The sequence below is a fragment of the Musca vetustissima genome, unplaced genomic scaffold (assembly GCF_032173495.1).
Source record: "Musca vetustissima isolate MV318-11 ecotype Yass unplaced genomic scaffold, APGP_CSIRO_Mvet_v1 utg16045, whole genome shotgun sequence".
NCBI lineage: Eukaryota > Metazoa > Arthropoda > Insecta > Diptera > Muscidae > Musca > Musca vetustissima.
The window spans coordinates 138,644-161,123 of record NW_026882574.1 but is presented as its reverse complement, the minus strand read 5'-3'; the positions used below and the strand labels follow the sequence as shown (position 1 = coordinate 161,123).

The 22,480-nt window shown below is 31.3% G+C and overlaps 1 protein-coding gene across 1 annotated transcript; it reads left to right on the top strand.

Moving 5' to 3' along the window:
• The first annotated feature begins 498 nt into the window (after positions 1–498).
• LOC133329061 (prolyl endopeptidase FAP) lies at positions 499–12,811 on the top strand. Its single transcript, XM_061537559.1, has 12 exons — positions 499–761; positions 832–1,105; positions 1,196–1,463; positions 1,537–1,831; positions 2,624–2,756; positions 2,822–3,010; positions 3,354–3,478; positions 3,555–3,941; positions 4,011–4,196; positions 4,267–4,424; positions 4,507–4,712; positions 12,616–12,811. The coding sequence occupies exons 1-12, from the start codon at positions 559–561 to the stop codon at positions 12,754–12,756; spliced, it is 2,565 nt and encodes an 854-aa protein (XP_061393543.1). The 5' UTR covers positions 499–558; the 3' UTR covers positions 12,757–12,811.
• Positions 12,812–22,480: the final 9,669 nt, after the last annotated feature.

The window sequence follows — 22,480 nt, the reverse complement described above, 5'->3', positions numbered from 1 at the left end:
AGTCGTCAAAAACTTCGTCGCCATAGAAAGCATTAAAATTATTTGCTGCTACCCTTTGGCATGTTACAAACTAATATACAACGTCATAATCCCACCTAGAGTATAAAAAGAAGAAAGTATATTCAATTAGACTATTTAGATTTAAAAGTTTGGAATAATTTTCACTTAAACCACAATGAAACATTGAATAATTATACAAAAGCATCATATTTACAATATATTTCTTTTTTCTTCAATTATTTTGCAGGACATAATTTTGGACAGAAGAATCTCATTCATTTCTACGCCATAAGTACGTCAGTATTGGGGTGGATGGAACGATTAGTTTAAAACAGCGAAATATACATTGAGCTAAATATAAATATCCATGTTGGACATTCGCAAAAATTACAAAATACTTTACAATGTGGTCAACGTGAGTATTCGCCGATACACCGACGGAGAGACAAAGCAGTGAGTGAATAGGACGCCGAAGAAAAATAGCAAAGTAGACAAGAGTTGGAAGGAATCCGAAAAGATTCCTGCTATTTGCGATCCAACGACAACTAAGAAGCCCCAATGCACGCGAACATGACATCCGATAAAAGTGGTGGCGGATCTTGGCGTCTGCCACCCGACGAAACGCTTCAGATACAAGATCCGAAGCAAAAAGATCAAGACTTAGACCTAGATGAGGGTCACAATTGGCGATCGATAATATTTTCGCTGTTAGTGATAAGTTTTGTTATAGCCGGCATTATAACAGCCATATATTTATTAGGGTATGTAGATTCAAATGTTCTCACGATTATGACTTTGTAATTACCCACCACACTCTTTGTCTGTCCATAGTTATGTAGATGAATTACTTTATTGGTCGGGAAGACGCATGATACTCGACGAGTATCTGCAGGGAGACTTGACACCCACTCGTCTGCAGCCCTCATGGGTTACCTCCAAGAAATACGTTTTCCAATCAGATGATGGTGGCCTCTCAGTATTGGACACTGCCACAAATAGGGTCAGTACGTTGGCAACTAATCACACTCTCAGACAACTTAATGTCCAGGGCTATGAATGCTCGAACGATCTGCGATATGTACTATTCAGACATAATGTTAAGAAGGTAAATATCCTCCCCCGATTCCAAATCACGAAACATTGTAATGAATTTTGTTACTGTTACTGTTGTTGTTTTTGCATTTTTGCTTTGTAGATTTTCAAAAAATCATTTAATGCATTTTATACAATATACGATGTTGATAACGATCATCACATGCCTGTGAAATTAAAAGACTCACCCAAAGTCCAGAGGACACGCCTACAGTATGCAACCTGGCTGGGGAATACCACCTCACTGATAATAGTTGCCGACAATGACATTTACATAAGACAATCACCGTCCGACGAGGAGGATATTCGAATCACCTTTAATGGCTACCAAAATGTCTTTTACAACGGTGTACCCGATTGGCTGTATCAAGGTAAGTGCGATCAAACAAACATCAACCAGATAGATTCTAATTGATATGGTGTTTTTTTCTCTTTCTTGTACAGAGGAAATATTTAATGAGCCCCAAGCCATTTGGCCCTCTCAAGATGGAACTTTTTTCATGTATGCCTCCTTCAATGACACCAATGTCGGTATGATGACGTATCCTTGGCTAGCTTCGGGTGCAGTCATAACTGGCAGTGGTGTTTCTGCGGGAAGTTCATTTCCGGAAACGAAAAATGTCCGTTATCCAACGCCGGGTACACCCAATCCCGAAGTGAAGCTGTGGATAGTAAATATAACAAATATTACAGATATCCAACATATTCAGCTGAAGCCGCCTCCATCGTTGGACGAACAGTAAGTAGTCGTTATAAAGTTACTCTTATTTAACTGTGAGAATTCTGCTTTTGTGTTTTTGTCAGTTAAATAGAAATATAAATAAATTCTTCACTTCGATGATCTAAATTTAAAATCACCCTAATGTTTTGTGGATTTTATATATCAACAATGGGATTCTGTCTATATTAATTGGCTCATTCTAATCAGAGAGTGAATCTAAGAATTTATTTAATAAAATGTGTTCCACACATTGGCATACAAAAATCACAGGCTGCGGAACACTACTTTTGATCTTTGAGGAAGTCGCAAAGTCGACTTTTCAAGATCTTTTTTTTTTGACTTTCTTCATAAATACTTGGTTTATTATAACAAAGCCCAACAAACCCAAAAATGACTCATTCCAAAACTTGATTTTATCTGTTGACAACAAATCATATATAATAAATAAAATTTGTATTCGATTTAACATAAGTCGGCGATGGTTGAAAATCGATTTGGAACAGGTTTTACAAAATGGAAGGATCGTAAAATTGACTTTTGTTAGAAAATCGAAAAGTCGACGCAATTGCTCAATATCGGTTGGAATATTTTTAGTGGCCACTATTTTAATTTGTGTCATTTGTTGAAACTGAAATAATATTTGGAAATGCTCATTATTGAAATTTCAGAGTTCCACAAAAAGTCCCATTGCTATAGTTTTTCTTTATTTATCGCGACTGTGGAGAATATTTCGAACAATTGATGTCTTCCATACCATATTTTAATGCACAATATATAAAATTTTGACATTCCCTATAACTCTTTTCACAGCGATTACTACTTGACATCAGCCGGCTGGGTGACTGACAGCAATCGTCAAGTATCGGTAGTTTACATGATGCGATCACAAAATTATAGCGTAATATCTACATGTTTTGCCGATGAGAACTGGGAATGTTCAGAGGTATTTGCGATCAGTTTCTTACTAAACAACGTCATTTAATGTCCGGTAATTTTTTTTAATTTCAGATTCATACAGAACGTGCACCTGAGGACGAATGGCTGGATATACTTCCTCATCCTGTCTTTTCTCCAGATGGAAATAGTTTCTTGATATTGGCCAGTGTTCAGGAATCAGGAACTGAGCACTTTACTCACATCAAACATGTGACCATATCACAACAGAGGATATCAGTAATATCTCATGGACGCTATGAGGTATTTAGTTTAACGATCAAGAGATGTCTATAAGACAGACATAAATGTATCAAGATGGATCATGAGAGCGTCAAAACTTGTCAATACATAGAGCTTTTGAACATTTTAAATTATTTAAATTAATTCAATGTAAATTCAAATAACATATGAGATATTTTTCTGAGTTCAGATTTTGGATTTCCTTCAAATTTTTAAACGCCATTTTCTCTCTTAATGATATATTTCATATCTCTGTAATGACAAGCCCCCCTAAATGATATTCGACAAAATATTTTTCCTAATGCATGTTGCCGAATCTTTACGCTTTTATGTCTTGGGTGATCTCATGCGCATGTTCTTGCAGGTATTGAAAATTCTTTGCTGGGATACCGCCAATCATCTTGTATACTATTTGGGGACAAAAGACAAGAAGCCAGGACAGCGACATTTATATACCGTCAGAGATCCCGTCAACGATGACAATCGAAAGTAAGTTGGACTCAATGACTTATGGTGACTTGTTATTGTTTGATTCTTTTATGACAATGCTTTCGGATCTTTTTAGAATGGAACCCAATTGTATCACTTGCGATTTGGGAGAAGCACTTTGGAGCAGTCGGTATTATTACTCGAATTGCTCACATTTTGATGCCTTCCTGGCACCAAAATCATCCCTGGCCACGGCTGAGGGAATTGCCTATTACATCCTGGACTGCCAGGGTCCCGGTTTGCCCGTATCGGGCGTTCATGCTTCCAAGACACATAGTCTGGTGAAGGTCCTTTACGACACCAGACTCTTCTATACAGAACGTTTAAAAAAGTTGGCCTTGCCCACACAAAGATCATTTGAAATATCCCTGCCACATGGCAGCAGGGCGCAAGTGCAACTATTGTTGCCACCCAGTTGGCGTGAAGAGCTGAGAGATGCTGCCTTTCCCGTAGTTGTGGAAGTGTAAGGACATTGTTTACTAATTTTAGGGGGTTTTGAATCACATTTAACCCTTCAACCTTTTCGTTACAGAAATGGTAGACCTGGATCAGAGTCAGTGTCTGAAAGATTCAGAGTTGACTGGGGAACTTATATGTCATCGCGCAATGATGTAATTTATATACGCCTGGATGTGCGAGGCGCCAAGGGCCAGAGCAAGAAGTCTCTTTATCGCCGTCTAGGTGGTGTGGAAGTACAAGATCAAATTTCTGTCATACGGTAAGTTGTCATCTCATGACCTTCCTATGCAACGGCCATATAACACCCCAAATTTATTTCCAATTTACAGTTACCTCCTCGACACGATAAGTTTTTTAGACGAAACGCGTGTTGGCATTTGGGGCTGGGGTTATGGTGGCTACGTAACATCTATGGTCCTAGGTACACAACAGGATGTCTTCAAATGTGGCATAGCGATATCACCAATTGCCGATTGGCTGTATTACAGTAAGTACTGATTGCCAACAATATTTTGTAGACACAATATCGTAATATAATAACCTCCTCATACCACCCTCCTCATCTATAGATTCAGCATTTACAGAACGAATATTGGGTCTTCCAGCAGAAAATTACAAGGGATATGTGGAAGCCGATGCTACCCAAAGGGCGCGTCTCATCAAATCGCATTCGTTTTTTCTGATACACGGCTTAGCCGATTCTACAGCACCATATATACATGGGGTACAGCTGGCCAAGTCATTAACCGATGCCAATGTTTTATACAGATATCAGGTAAAGTAAATTTTTTGAATTTAAAATCATGTCCGTATTTTATACTCTGTGATCCAAACACTACGAATATTCGATGAATTTATCTGGAAATTAATCGAAAGTCCGCAAATAACACAGCAGAAATTAATATAACAAAATGTGGTAGGCGAATTGGAACTTATTTCTCCAAATGTTTTTTTTTTCAATAGAAGATCATATTTTCTTATTGCTCCAACGTTTCTACATTATCTTATTTGTCCCTTCTTGAAGGATTCTTAATTAAAATATCATTTTGTTCATGATTTTTATATTGAAATCCGTATATAACTCAAAAAATTTAGATTTGTCATAGAAATTTAGTGGTTTCCGCTCAGTTATTAGTTTTCAGATTGCCGTTGTAGATTTGTATATGTTTGCTATATATTCTATAAATAGTTTTTGACAGTTAAGGGGGGAAAATTTGGCCAATGTTGACGCGGTATACCTTCTTTAAATTGTAAATGCCTTAACTCTTAACTCTAAATCGTAAAATGTTGTAATCGGATTTGTTATATCCTCACATTTTTTAACAACTTGATTTTAATTTAAATTTTGAATAAGTAGTTGTTTAAGGTTACATAGGTCCACATCCAAACTTCAAGTTGTCGGCCAAAAAAAGAAACATTGTCGAAAAAATAAAACACTTTTTTTGACTAAAGAAAATAGGACAAAACTTCGAATATCTGACGGGAATACTAATAATGCTATAATTACCATTATTTTCGTCGATGTTAATGATCGCATTATTAGTATTAGAACATACACATCTATATATATAAAAATGGAGCAAGAAAAATGTATACTAACGCATCAATTGAGAACGGCTGGACCGATTTGACTCAAAATTTCTTTCAGTTGTCGGTAATTATGAAAGAAAATTTTGAGAAAAATCCGCGGAAATCTTGCAAAAATTATTTTAAAGAAACGGTTGGACCGATTTGACTTACAATTTTTGTTAGTAGTCTGTAATTGAAGTGGGAAGGTTTTAATAAAAGAAGATTTTGAGAAAAATCCGCGAAAATGTTGAATACTATATTTTGAAAGATATTAGAATTTCCACACATTTTATATCGAACCCTTATGGTTTCATTTCTTCATATTTCTTTTTGGACATATTTTGGGCGAAAATTGGCAGCGTATATCTTTAAGTAATTGTCAATTATAGAAAATTCTCAAAATATTTTAATTTTCTACAATTAATTGCACTTAAATAATTTGCATACAGCGAAAATAAAATTTTTTGTTTGATTAGTCAAAACCCGCTCAACAGATTTTAGTGCGAATTTTACAGCACCTCATGCTACCTGATAGACAAATCATAGGCGGAGTTATAGCATCAAAAGTAATCACAAATCTGAAATGACATAGGTATTCTATGTTTATATCCTAAAGGGCGTTACAAATTCCCACTTTAAAATTTGATTGAGTAATTTGGTTACAAATACGCATCATGCATATGATTGGGGCGATACAATGGACGGAATTTACTCACAATTGAATTTAATATATCTATACATGGACACAAAAATCGCTGAAAAGACTTTGTAGAAATTTTCGCAGTCAGAAATGCCATCCCATGGAAGTAAAATATGCAAAATAAACTTTCAAAATTCCGCGATGACGAAGAGTTATAGCATCAACCGTAATCATACCTCTGAACTAATATTAATTGTCTATGCATATATCTGAATATCTTCAATAAATATGTTCATAAAAGTATGTATGATACTCATTTAAGTACACATCCAATCTTAGTAAAATATGGTCAAATCAGAAATTTTCGACTCATAATTTTTTGTCCTATTATCAGTAATTTTTTGTCCTATTATCAGTAATAATTTTACTACCATTGGAGAAAACGAACATGAATTCAATAAAAGTATGCATCAGCAATAATTGGGAGGTATCCAGAAGCGAAATGCGGATGATGGATTAAAAGTTATAATAATCTGAAATCTGTGGTGGGTTATCATCATAGCTGACCTGAAAACAAAATGTGTACATTACTTGAGAAATTAAGTTTAGTTGATCAAACGGATATTACTAAAACTATTTATTTCAGTTAAGAACATTATACAATGATGAATTAAGAAGAAAACTAAGTCTAAGTTCGTTAAAAATATTACAATGTGAAAGGATCCCAGCCATATAATGGGAAATCAGATGAGAATACCGACATAAAGGTAGGTGGTAATGGGAATGAAGGATTTTATTGGTCTTTGAACGATTAATGCAAAACATGTGAATATTGTAGAAAATATATTAGTGTATAATCATATTGAGACAAGTCAAGCTCAAGCTTCAAATAACCAGCTGCTACGGAATTAGTACTGATACATTACACTTCGAAATATATGTAGTCGAACAGTAATTGGGGCTACTATAATACCTATATCAATCAATCCTATTAATAAATAGTAGCATTTATACAAAATAAAATAGTTTTCTACGTGAACTATCCTATGTTAATTACTTTAGTAGGGGCAGCGAAGCGCCACGGGCCCAGCTAGTATTTTATGAAATTAGAAGTTTTGATGTAAATAACAATAACAATAAAAACAATTATTTGAAAAAACAACAGTTTTTTAAACATTAAAGCTCGATAAAAAATTGAGCGATTATACATATTACTTAATATATTTGTTTTGGCGGAATCTCACAATTAGTTTACATATTTTCCTGAACACATACGATTTATAAGTCCTTTGAATCGTCAAAATCGGTGTAGACGTTCTTGAGTTATAAACGATGTAACTAACACAACATTCGATTATTCCAACTTCCCGATTTTTGATGTTTTTCTCAACATCTTCTTCGTAAAAAAATGCCCAATGCAATTACAAACAGCCGAAGGAAAACGTGAGTGAAATCGGTACATTCAATATACCATGCAAACATTATTCACACCTTTAAAAATACAGTTGAGAACAAATAAGTTAGACACAAACAGCATATAATGCGAAATTGCCTCCATGTAGGATTCGAATTTAAACGTATTCTTCCCGAACATAAGAAAATTTTCAATAATACCTTCGTATTTTGTTGACGTATTTGTAATTTTATATAGCGAATTACTAACATCATTGAACTGTATTGGATACTTTGATAGACGTTTTCGTTTTTTACTAAAACATAAAAACATATGTCTATGTATTGGCAATTTTCTCAAAAATATTCCTGATGTTGTTTCCTATTAAGGACACATGGGATATGTGCTGTATTTATAAGTTCAAAACAATTTGTTCCATTATTGTGCGCTTTTAAGCAAAAAATATCCATTTTATTGCCTTTAATTCGGTATTCCGCATAGGGTAAAAAACTTGCCTCATAATTGCCGGTATAGTTTTTGGCATAGGCTCCACATAATGGAAACGCTTAATCTTTACTTTACCATGTCTTACTGGGTTTTATTTGAGAAAATTTTCATAACTTATACATGCCATGCAAATTGCTTCACATACCATCTATATATATAAAAATGGAGCAAGAAAAATGTATACTAACGCATCAATTGAGAACTGCTGGACCGATTTGAATTAAAATTTCTTTCAGTTGTCGGTAATTACAGTGGGAAGGTTTTTATGAAAGAAATTTTTGAGAAAAATCCGCGGAAATTTTGCAAAAATTATTTTAAAGAAACGGTTGGACCAATTTGACTTAAAATTTCTGTTAGTAGTCTGTAATTGACGTGGAAAGGTTTTTATGAAAGAACATTTTGAGAAAAATCCGCGAAAATATTGCAAAATATATTTTGAAAGATATTAGTATTTCCACACATTTTATATCGACACTTTATGGTTTTATCTCTTCGTAGTTCTTTTTCAAATATTTTGGGCGAAAATGGGCAGCGTATCTTCAATTATGGAAAATTCTAAAAATATGTTAATTTTCTACAATTGCCTTGAAAAAACTATCTACATCTATATATGTACTAGCGGGCCGGCAAACGTTGTCTTGCCTAGCAATATAGTTGATGTATAATGCGAAGTGTTGTGTTTATAAGTTCAAAGACATTAACCAACGGTTAGGAGAAGATTTGATATTTCTCGCGTCAACATGTTCATATCAACATGTCCCTATTATTATTATTTTCAAGAAAATAATCTAGGGCATGAATCTTAGAATCAGAACTCTATTCCGACTGTCTTCTGATTTTCATCCTTGCAGTTGTCCCAAAATTTACGTGGATTTTATAGAAAACTGTGTACATACAATGATCGCGTTTACATTCAATGATATACTTCTCAATTATTTTTTGTATTCTCACAAAAAAGTTTCAATACAATATCAATCCAATTGAAAAAAAGAAAAATATTTTGAAAATTTTCAATAATTGACAAATGAAGGTTTATTGGATTGACTCGCTACCAATTCTAGCCCAAAATATCTCAAAAATCAACTACGACGTGGTGCAATCAAAATAGCTTGATAAAAAATTCCTGGAAATGCAACTATGCTTCATAATATTCTTTTTTGCAAATTTTCCGTGGTTTTCGATTTTTTCTCACCTTTTAAACTTTCTAGACTAAGATCAGAAAAATCCGTTCAGCCGTTCTCGAGTTTATGTACATATACATATGTATATACAATAGCTTTTTCAAGGCAATGACAATCCAATTGAGAATATTCCATAAATGACAATTACTTAAAGATATTATACGCTGCCAATTTTCGCCCAAAATATGTCCAAGAAGAACTACGAAGAGATGAAATCATAAAGGTGCGATATAAAATGTGTGGAAATTCTAATATCCTTCAAAATATATTTTGCAACATTTTCGCGGATTTTTCTCAAAATTTTCTTTCATTAAAACCTTTCCACTTCAATTACAAATAACTAACAGAAATTTTAAGTCAACTCGGTCCAGCCGTTTTTTTTTTTTAATAATTTTTGCAAGATTATCGCGGATTTTTCTTAAAAATTTCTTTCACAAAAACCTTCCCACTGCAATTACCGACAACTGAAAGAAACTTTGAGTCAAATCGGTCCAGCCGTTCTCAATTGATGAATTAGTATACAATTTTTGGCACCATTTTTATATATATAGATATAAAATAGAAAAAAATTGTTTGTTTGTTTGTATGTTACCGATAGACGCCAAACCCGCTGAACAGATCTTAATCAGATTTACACTGTATGTCGGGGCATGCCCTGAAAGTAACATAGGCTATATAAACTTTTAAAATTCCGCGTGGATGAGGATTTATAGCATCAATAGTAAACATACCTCAACATTTCTGAACATGTAATATGCATTTATCTTAAGAACGAAGGTGTGAATACACACCATCCATAGAAAAATGAGAAACGGGAATTGCACTTTTTACTCTTTTTACTCTAAAAATGTGAAAAGATTTTACTGAGATTTTCACAGAAGGTCATAACATGCCCTGGGAATAACATATGCTATATAAACTTCAATGATTTCCCGAGGATGCGGTGTTATAGCATCGTAATCATACCTCAAATATTATGAACATGTAAATTGTGTATATCTTAAGTAAGGTTACAGATACCGACTTCAAACTATTCCTGAGTAACGTGAGTGTAAATACGCATCATTCACACAACATGGCTACATTGCATTTAAATCCATACGTAGGAAAGAGAAAAAATATTGTTTGTGGACTCAAAAACCACTAAACAGATTTTACTTAAATATTCATAGTAAGTCAAACGATCCCATGGAAGTAACATAGGTTAGATAAAACTGAGGAGTAATAGCATCAAAAGTACATCTATTTGAAAGAATGCATTTATGTAGAACATTTTCTATGGGTATATCTTAAGGTAGCGGCTTGAAAATATGGTTGAGTAACATGGATACAAATACTCATCATCCGATGCGGATATATTTTGAAATGCAAAAAAAAAAAAAAAACAAAAACATTGAAGTGAGTAGTGTGGATTTTAGTTATAAATCGTTTTATCATCTGGTTTTTTTTGTAAAAAAAACCATGGGTTCCGACAGTATATTGGAGGAAGAAACACCCAGGGATGCAACAAATTTTCCAACTGGAAGTTAAATTACCTCTTCTCCAAAAATCGTCTATACATGTTTCGGTCTTGACATAGCCCCCATACAAATGCCAGTTATTTTTAGGGCTTTGCGGCTCCAGCCTCATTTTATTTCTAGAAAATAAGAGCTGTCTTAGGAGATAATTTTTAATATGGATCCATTTTTTGTCATAGCCCTCGTACAAGTAATCCCTACCCATTTTATGTTTTTGTATGACCCTAGCCCTATTTGTCATCCGAGGTGGCAGTATTTTGGTGATTAAAAAACTTCTAACTTCTTAAGAACACTATCCAGATATAATTGCATTAGGCATCACACCGTCGATCCCGTCCATCGATAGTCTCGTTACTCTGTGTAGTTATTGTTTTTCTTTGCACGTTCAATTCTGTTTTCTTTCATACATGTCCGGTCGGCCTATTTTTTTTTAATACCATTTTATGGAGGAGGTAACAGATGAATGTGATCGATTGTGTAAAATTGATGAAAAGTATTGACATTATAATTTTTGAATTGTTGTTACTTTGCGAAAAAATTGTGTTTCAAGAAAACACAAATTACCACCATTACAGAAAACAGCGAATTACTTAATAACTACTATACAACTACTACAACAGGACATTTCACACTTTTTTGTAGTGTTAATGCGAGCATATAAAAATACCAGGGTATACCTAATTTCAAAATTAAATTTAGTATATATATATATGATGCTTACTAATTGATGATATCTAAATTTTAATTTGATAACTTCAGCAGGGGCAGCGAAGCGCCACGGGTCCCGCTAGTAACATATATTTTCAAACTAAACAAATCTATTTTTTTGGAAACCGTGAGCAAATAATGATAACGATTAATCTTAATATCTCTTTTCGAGTTCTTATTATTAAATTTGACTCTAATGAAAATGTAAATTTATTTTCATATACAATAGTTTTTTCAAGGCAATGACAATCCAATTAATTGTAGAAAAATAACATATTTCGATTTTCCATAATTGACAATTATTTAAAGATCTACGCCGCCCATTTTCACCCAAAATATGTCCAAAAAGAACTACAAAGAGATGAAACCATAAAGGTTCGATATGAAATGTGTGGAAATGCAAATATCTTTCAAAATATATTATACAACATTTTCGCGGATTTTTCTCAAAATGGTCTTTCATTAAAACCTTTCCACTTCAATTGAAGACTACTAACAGAAACTTTAAGTCAAATCGGTCCATCCGTTTCTTTAAAATAATTTTTGCAAGATTTTCGCGGATTTTTCTTAAAATTTTATTTCATAAAAACCTTCCCACTGTAATTACCGACAACTGAAAGAAATGTTGAGTCAAATCGGTCCAGCCGTTCTCAATTGATGCGTTAGTATTGGTAACGAATTATCGGGATATTTACTGTATTTTTTGTTTTTTCAAAACCAAAATGAACGTGCACAAATCTCTCATTGCCTTTTTTGAAAGATATTTCCTCTAAAAATTATTTCGCCGTTTTTTATTGACGTATTTGGCGTTCTACAAACTATATAAAGGTGAAAATTTTAGTACGCGCTTTCAATAAGAAATTTTAAATAATTATCTTCAAATTACTAATATTTCACAATTCTGTGTAAATATGTTTTGACACATGTCAATATTATATAATATTTTTAACATATCGAAAACATTTCAACTTTTTTTCCGGGAATGGAATGCAATGGAATTGAAAAATGTAAACTCGCTGCATTAACAAAATACAAATACAATAAAATGTACCCGTCGTATTAATGCATTATTTTTAAGTTGAAAAATCATAAATGACAAACTTTTTTTGTTGTTTCAACGTAATTTTCATTCAAATTATTCATTAATTGTTTTTCTTTTACAGACATACGCCGATGAAGATCACGAATTGGAAGGTGTACTCGAACATGTATATTCTTCGATGGAACATTATTTTTCGGAATGTTTGAGCTTAGATCCAGACGATACCAAACCAAATCTGGATCAAATTGTTCCGGCCGAGTAAGCGTTTCAATACGCTAAAGAACAAATAATGACAAAAATCAAATGAAAAGCCTTGTCACCCCCCATTAGTCATACTTCCATTCATACAATCTACAATATTCATCTGCTCCCTCTGAGATGTAAAAAAAAACAATAAAAAATTCTTCTTGAAAACAAAAAATTTATATTTAAACACAAACATACATATACATATATCAATGAATTGCTCAACATTTAATGAAATCAATATTTCAATAGCTAGCTATACCATTTATACTATTATTATTACAATTATTATTAACACACACACACCCACAGAAGCAAATATTACTTGGATAAGTTATGAATTCGTGTTGAGGCATATTTATGGAGGTTTTTTATTGTGATTTTTTTTATTAAATTTTTACATTTGACCCCTAAGTGATTTTCTACCATTTTGATGTTGTTTGGATTTGTTTACCGAATGACACACCTGACAGACAAGCCAATTCCTAATTTAACTCCTATGAAATATAATTATCAACGACTTTGTTTAACTAACTAATTATCACATCTGATTATGCTTCACAACGAAAATCGTTGACCAAGAAATTTTATCATAAAGTGTGGGAATAAATGAAGGCATATTCTTATGTGTTTAACGTTTTCATCAAATGTGTTTATTGCTCGGGGAAAATGTGCAAATTGCCGATTTAGGTTAAACGTCAAATGCTCCATAATTTCAATATGTTTGAAAACACACTGGCTTCATTACAGAAAAGACGAATAAAAATGAAAAGCAAAAACTGTAAATACATAAGCATTACACAAATCATTTAGAACAGTTGTAAAAGTTTTATTATTTCGAAATATCTCATCTCATAAATACACGGCCTAATTGTTATATTGTTACAATCTCCAGACATCAATACCAATAATTACTATTCTCTATATACAATTGCATATTATAACAAAAATAAAATCACTCTACCTAAGATCACATGTCGATTAAGAATTTACAAAATTTATCATTCTACTATTTATACATTTATTGAAAACGGATATACAAATTCGATACAACGTAAATACCCCACTCTCACTCTCCCTACGCCGAGAATGGGGCCCAGCAGGAGATGTCTCTTGCGATTGAAACTGCTATAAATGAAACCGTCTGACAACAACTACTCACAGACATACTCACACACAGACACAGCCACAGACAAGGAAAACACACAGAAACAATGTTGCAATATTTCGATATTCTTAAAACAGATACAACGCGATTTTAAAAACGATTTTTACTTGATACCAAATGCTAAGAATTCTATAACTAAATATATGCATATACCTATATATATATACATTTATATATAATAAATCAATTTATATATATACTATATACTAACCTATGATATTCTACATTTACAGTTAGTTCAAATTAAATATTAAAAAAAAATAATAATAGGTATTTATTATTAGTAAAAAGGAAAAGAGAAACAAAATTCATTGTCGTACCGTTGTTATTAGCCCATTGACATATCATTTGTGTATAAATGTGTGTTTTATTCTCGTACTCATGTCATCATTCGTTAATTCCATCAAATGCATACTCGACATTTTTAGTGTGGATGTTTTAATAAGCTTTATGCTTTACAGTCGAAATCGCTTATAAAGACGGTCAAGGGACCAGCGAAATTTGTCGCTATAAGCTCGATGTCGTTATAAGCGATATCAAATAAATGTCAGAACTTTTCTCGGGACCCTTGGATAAGTCGTTATAAGCGATTTTAACGGTAATTAAAATAACCACATATATGTCGAATACTTTACAAAGTGATTTATACCACATTGTTAAAACATCCCATATCTTACTTTCGCGTAAATAAATCCACTAAATTTCCCTTTCATTATTTCCCACTGATGAAGTCATCCATATAGTCTCGTCCTCCATCATCGTCCTCCATTAATTGTAAAATAAGTATATAAATTCATTAGATTACCATTTATTAATAATTATCTGCAATAAGAAATAGCCGTAAACAATAAGAACTAATTGTAAAATAGATAAATGCAATTACAAAAACAATGAAAATGAAAATATTTAGTCATAACTTGTATATTTGGAAAGAAGAGTTTTCTAGTCGTTTATATTGTTAAACTTTGGATTGTTTTCTTTTCTATAATTTTAATTGCTACTAATATTTTTATTATGAAATTTAATCATCCAACAATCATCAATTCATCAAACGAAGTAAAACAAAAGTGTAATTATCCAAGTTGTATTATACATTAAAGCCATATGGTTGTGAAATTCGCAATTAGAGCTTAGGTTAAATTTGAAAAACAAAACCAAAAAAAAAAGAAAACAAATCAATTTTATGAAATTTATTTATTAAAAGAAACCCTTAAATAACAAAAAACAACAACAAGAATTATAATAAAATACAATTAAAACATCACTCATAACATGTCAAATTCATTTAAGGCATTTTGGGTCATCCTAGAACAATCGAATATTTACATTATATCCTTATTTTATCCACGAGAGTGGTAGAAAATCTTTTCGAATTATATTAGCCAAAAAGTTTCAAGATTTTTGGTAATTCTGTCAGAAGTAACGTTTGCGTAATGAATAAAGGAGAAGGACAAAACAAGAATAGGTCTCTGACGAGGTACATTTATATAAGGAGTGATCAGTCTGTTGTTTACTTTTTTAGGGTCTTCACTTCAAATAATTGTTCTGTTCCAGTACTTTTTTAATAGTGAAGCTAGTAAAAGGGGAACATTTCAAAATCGCTCTCAGAGTACAAAATAATTTGAAAAGCGAACACAAATCTAGTAAATATGCCAAAATTAGATGGCAATACTTCAAAATCAACATAACAGCCAATCTGAAGTAGGCATTCCTGTTTACCATTTTTACTCGGCCAAATTTCTCGAGTAAAAAGTTTACAAAGAGAACGCCATTTTGTTTTGTGCTCTCTTAAATTTGATTCAATGTTTTACCAGTTTTGTGTGTTCAGGAACGGTTTTCGAGTAAAAAGTTGCAAAACTTGTAAAATTAGTAAATTATTTTAGGTTCTGGAACGGAACTAATATTTTCAATGCGCTCATTCGAAATTGGTCCCAAAGCGTACTAGAAAAAATAAGAGATGCATTTTAAATTGTGCCATTTTATCGCGATAATACAAAAGTTTGTTTATTTAGGGGATTTGCTTAAGGTTTTTATATATATTTTCAGAAAAAAATCTATGATCTAAAATTCAATTTCAGGCATTGACAATTTATTTTCTATAACAATAATGTTGTTTTTGTAATACAATTAGTTGTTGTAAATAACGCATACATTTTGGACAATAGCATTCCTTTTTAATTTGACATTTCATAATAAGCGACTTAAAAAATATCGCCTAAAATGTGGGGAATACACATAAAGCCACTGTAAACGTTATGCTCAACTTTGTTTTTGATATTGAAAAAAATGCTTTTTAAATAATAACTATTCTCTCATTTTATTGCCTCAATTATTCCGGAGCAGTATAGTCGTACAGTGCCGACCATATGGTTCCCTACACAACTACCACTAGTCCAACTTTCTTCAGATCTATACTCCGAGCCTGACGATTTTTCGATATTTGCACTCTCCTGAACATTTAAATCATAAGATTCAATTTTTTTTTTATTTTACACAAATGTATTATTATACCGCCTAAATATTGACCGATCATTATAAAAACTGTCAACTTCTCCGGTCTATGTACTTCCGGAGTAAATATATACGACATAGAATGCAAATTTTGCAATGTTTCACACACAAATCTGGGTCCATTTGATCCGCTAAATATTGACGATTATCATTTCGAGCCCGGCCATTTTTCGATATTTTCACTCTCCTGAACTTTTAAATCATAAGATTCAAAATTTCCTTTTTTACACAGAAATGTATTATTTGACCGCCTAAATATTGACCGATCATTATAAAAACTGTCTACTTTTTCTTCGTACTTCGTGAATTTTTCACACAAAAATCTGGGTCCATTTGATCTGCTAAATATTGACCGATTATCATAAAAAATGTATGTTTGTTTCCTTCCGTTCATTGTGTTCGGATCAAAATTTACGAATTTCCTCTTCCGAATCCGATTATATTGATTAAAGAGTTTCTTGGGAACGATGAACAACGGGACAATCAACAATTTACAGTAATCGATAAAAAGTTGTAATTTTATAAGACTTATAGTACGTTTACATTTAACCGGATTTCATTAACCCAGTGGGTTTCAATCGTCATTTCCTTTGTATATATGTCAAATAAATCCTCATAAAGTAGGTTAACCCGGTAAAAAGTTCTAATGTATATGCCGTTTTAACATGTTTTCTCTGTCGGATTATTCAAATCCTCATTATTAAATGGTAAACTATACACATACGTCCATATTTAATACTTTTTTAAATTTATTCAAACCTTGAGTTGCATTTACCTACAGGTGACCTATTACTTTATCGTGATAAAGTCCATTATCGGGATTTAGCAATTAAATCGGGCACAATTTACCTGGATTTGTCATACAAAATGCTCGAAAATACGATACAATTCAAAATAGTTGTCTATATAGCAACTGAAGGAAAATTGAGAATTTATAATCTATATATATAAAAATGGTGCCAAAAATTGTATACTAATTCATCAATTGAGAACGGCTGGACCGATTTGACTCCAAGTTTCTTTCAGTTGTCGGTAATTGCAGTGGGAAGGTTTTTGTGAAAGAAATTTTTAAGAAAAATCCGCGATAATCTTGCAAAAATTATTTAAAAAAAAAACGGCTGGACCGAGTTGACTTAAAATTTCTGTTAGTTATTTGTAATTGAAGTGGAAAGGTTTTAATGAAAGAAAATTTTGAGAAAAATCCGCGAAAATGTTGCAAAATATATTTTGAAGGATATTAGAATTTCCACACATTTTATATCGCACCTTTATGATTTCATCTCTTCGTAGTTCTTCTTGGACATATTTAAGTAATTGTCATTTATGGAATATTCTCAATTGGATTGTCATTGCCTTGAAAAAGCTATTGTATATACATATGTATATGTACATAAACTCGAGAACGGCTGAACGGATTTTTCTGATCTTAGTCTAGAAAGTTTAAAAGGTGAGAAAAAATCGAAAACCACGGAAAATTTGCAAAAAAAGAATATTATGAAGCATAGTTGCATTTCCAGGAATTTTTTATCAAGCTATTTTTGATTGCACCACGTCGTAGTTGATTTTTGAGATATTTTGGGCTAGAATTGGTAGCGAGTCAATCCAATAAACCTTCATTTGACAATTATTGAACATTTTCAAAATATTTTTCTTTTTTTCAATTGGATTGATATTGTATTGAAACTTTTTTGTGAGAATACAAAAAATAATTGAGAATATATCATTGAATGTACACGCGATCATTGTATGTACACTGTTTTCTATAAAATCCACGTAAATTTTGGGACAAATGCAAGGATGAAAATCAGAAGACAGTCGGAATAGAGTTCTGATTCTAAGATTCATGCCCTAGATTATTTTCTTGAAAATAATAATAATAGGGACATGTTGATATGAACATGTTGACGCGAGAAATATCAAATCTTCTCCTAACCGTTGGTTAATGTCTTTGAACTTATAAACACAACACTTCGCATTATACATCAACTATATTGCTAGGCAAGACAACGTTTGCCGGCCCGCTAGTTTTATAATTAATATTATTATTTATGCATTATTTTATGCATTTTTGATCTAATGGGGAGTCCCATCAACATATTGAAAATATTGATTGAAAAATTGCCACAGAAATTCTGATACCCACAGAAATACTGATACCCATGAAATGCGTATGTATACATTAACAAATAACAGCTGACAAATCAAATGTGTTTTTTTTTACTACTACTTTTTGGTACCTCGATTAACAAATCGAGTCGATTTAGAAGACTTAGCCTGAACGCGCCTTCAGATTGTATCAGGGTATTGTTTATTATGCTTTAGCAACAATTTGATTTTTCACATTGTGAAAATGTTCGATTTTACATTTAAATTTTCAAAAATTATCTATCATTCATCTGCTATAGTTGAGGCACCCTGTGTTACACAATTTTTAAATGTTGTATACCTTTGCATACATTTAGGGGCAATTGGTATAAGAGTATTTATATTATAAAACAAAAAACATTAACAAAATCTGAATCTGGATATAGACAAATTTTTATTGAGCTTTATTTGAATTTTCTATTTCTTTACTTAAAACAAATTGCAATACCGAAAGTAAAATTAACGTGGGGCTTTTTTTTGTACAATGATCAACAACATTGTACACAAAAGGTCCACGTTACACGTATTATGATATCAATAAATAAAAATAATATGAATAAATGGAAAATAAGAGTAATTATTGTTACGGTAGAATTTGCAGAGGAAGTCTGCGTTTCATTTCATTTCATTTTATTTTGTAATTTGCTTTAAGGTTTTTTTCTAAATTTATTATAATCTACAGAAATAAATTAATTTAGAGTAGTGAACAAACTCATTTGGCAATAGAAAAGAGAAGAAAGCTATCGGGAGTTATAAAAAGGACTGTAAGAATAAAATTGGAAAACGCTTTAAAGGCTTCAGCAAATATTTACTGAAGTTCTTTCGCAAGTGACAAATTAAAGTTTTGGTTTTAATCTCATCATTGCGTTTTAAAAGATATCGTTTTGGTATGGTCATCATTTTTTTAAAGAAAGGTCATTTCAACAATTCAAAGGCCAAGTGAAAAATAGCATCCCAAATTGGGAAAACAACCAAAATATGGTTTATGGAACAATTACTCCATTCCAATTCCCCTAAGTAATTCCATGTACAATTAATAGTGCTTGGATACAAAGAAAAACGAGTTTATTCGGAAATGAGTTCATTTATAAAATATTTTATTTGTAACTAAAATGTTTTCAATTGTAATAAACATTCTAATGACAAATAACATATTTTTAAATTAATATATTAATTAAGCTGGAGGTATTCATAATTACTTCCAAGTGCATTTATAGATATGTGTACAAACTAAGCAAATTGTTTTAAATTTGAAATGAATTTATCAAATTAAATTAAAAAATGTAATACCGGATTTTTATGTTTGAATTTATTGACCCATAGTGTTCTAGATATTTATTTTCTGCAACTATTACGCACAGAATATCAACGTTTTTCGAATGGTAATCATCAATGTGTTAGTAACAATTTATAGTAAATTATTCGAATGGTCTTGAAAAAAAAAACTTGTCGTCGTGTTCGTTATAATAAAAAAAAATCCCTAATTAAACATGCTTTTTTTAATAAATTAAACATTCGATTTGAAAGTTTATGAAAAACGAATTTCAATACAGTCAGTGCCCATGTTATCTGCAGGAAGAAAAACATTTTTTTTCAGGAGGAGAAACCGAATAAAGCAATGTGATGCGTATCCATTACTGGATTGATTTTCATGGATCCCATTACGCCATCGTGATTATCACCATCACTATCATCTCCATATGCATAAGTTTACTTACATGTCTGTATGTTAGAAATAAAATTTAACCTATTCAATACTGAAATCTATTGATATTATTATATTTTATTGCAATAATAAAAAAAAACAATAACTAAGCAACAATATTACTATAAAAATATGAAAACATTAATAAACAAACAAAAAACGCTTCAATGTTGACATACATACACACATATGTATATTAAAAGAAAATTAATATTCATTAACACAAAATTGTAAAATTCAAATATATATATATATATATATATTTAAATCGAAAAATGAGACATTTTATATCAATCAAATATTGCCTTGATAGATAGTTTATAAACAATCAAATTTAAGTCTAATATTTAAGTACTTTCTGCTAAACATACTAACATATTTCTTAATTTTAAAAGTCATTTTTGAAAAAATAAAAAAAAATACATATACATATGTAGAATAGAAACGACAACTACGGCAAAAAATAAGAAAATTTAAAATAAGTATATAATATGTGGCATATTTTCGAATGTCAAACAATATGCCAGTTGAAAGCGTGACAAATGTGCTATAGTCAAGCAGTGCGACTAGCGGATGTCGCTGCATTCATTTGGAATTTGTTTGGTATTCTTAGGTATGCTGTTAGAAATTTAACTGTGCTTCCATTTGTAATCCTCTTCATAATTTATTGATTTCCGAACATTTGTAAATCAATGTTTAACCTCATAATGTTCGTGTGTAAATAGATTTTGTTATTTGTTGTTTTTGTTCTTAATCGTTAATTAATGTTTATTATGCTTGTATAAATGAATGATGAATCTCATTACCGTTGCCGAATAAAATAAATATATCAAAAATATATATTTTAAATTTATGAATGTGTTTAACTAAAGCAATTCATAAAAATTATATTCCTCAGTAATTATGATTACCACAAACATTGAAACGTTCATTAATAAAAAAAGCAAAACAAAAAACATGCAACTCATATTAAAATACTAAATACAAATTTCTTTAATTTAATATTTACAATTATGCAAAAATGTACACATTTTAGTTATGAGATGTAATTGAACTAAAATCTAAGCGTAATCTAATTGTCGTTACAATTGGATGTATTGAAACTATGTTTAATTATTGGCAAACATATTTTGAATTATGTACATATGTATTTTATGAATAGTATACACATTATAATTCATTTTTGTTCTCTTTTTTTCTAATAAATTTTGATTTGGAAATATATTTGTTCATAAATAAACAGTGGACGATCTTTGCATCCAAATTATACACATGGGCAAATACAAAATAAATATATATAATAATATGTAACACTTAAACAATTATATATGAAAATGTTTTATTTATAAGAAATGCTAAGAGTCAAACATCTCTGGCAAAAAGAACACCAACTAGTTTATAAGACATAATTGAATTAACATTAACATTAATTTAATAATGAAACAGAAATAAATAAAAAAAAAACATAGAATAAAAACAACTCTATGATGTAATTTCAAAATAGTTTTTTATTACGATTATTTCATGATATCTAACATCAAAATAAAAAATGAAACGTTCGTATTGATTACACGATGACACATTTTCCAACTTGAAAATCTTGAAACGATCGGGACCGCCACAATCTGAAAGCGTATTATGCTTGAAGAAACCCCCTAGCTCTTTTAAAACAAAAAGTGTGTAGAATTCAAGAAGACAACAAAAAAGTTCGGAGTCGCAAATCTAGTAAAAAAGTCAAAATTAGATGGGAATACTTTAAAATCAACACAACGGCCAATCATTTCTGGTTGCCATTTTTACTCGACCAAATTTCTCGAGTAAAAAGTTTACAAATTAAATTTGGTTGAAAGGTTCACCGGTTTTGTGGGTTCAGGACCGGTTTTCGAGTATAAGTTGCAAAACTTTTAAAATTAGTAGATTATTTTAGTTTCTGGAACGGAACTTTTTTTGTGCTCGAAGAGCGATTTTGAAATGATCCTAGCTTTACTATTAAAAGGTTCATTTTTTTTGATATTGTGGGCGTATCAACGGTAAGAAATAAAAACAAATGTTTTCACAATATATTAGTTTTATTGTCTAATTATATTCCAGATCAAATATTAACATATTTGTCTATAAAAATGTTATTGCATTAAATTAAAAAAAAAAACTCTAAACTGCAAATACAAATAACTTGGCGGGGTAATGTGGACCAGTATGTGTGGGTAATGA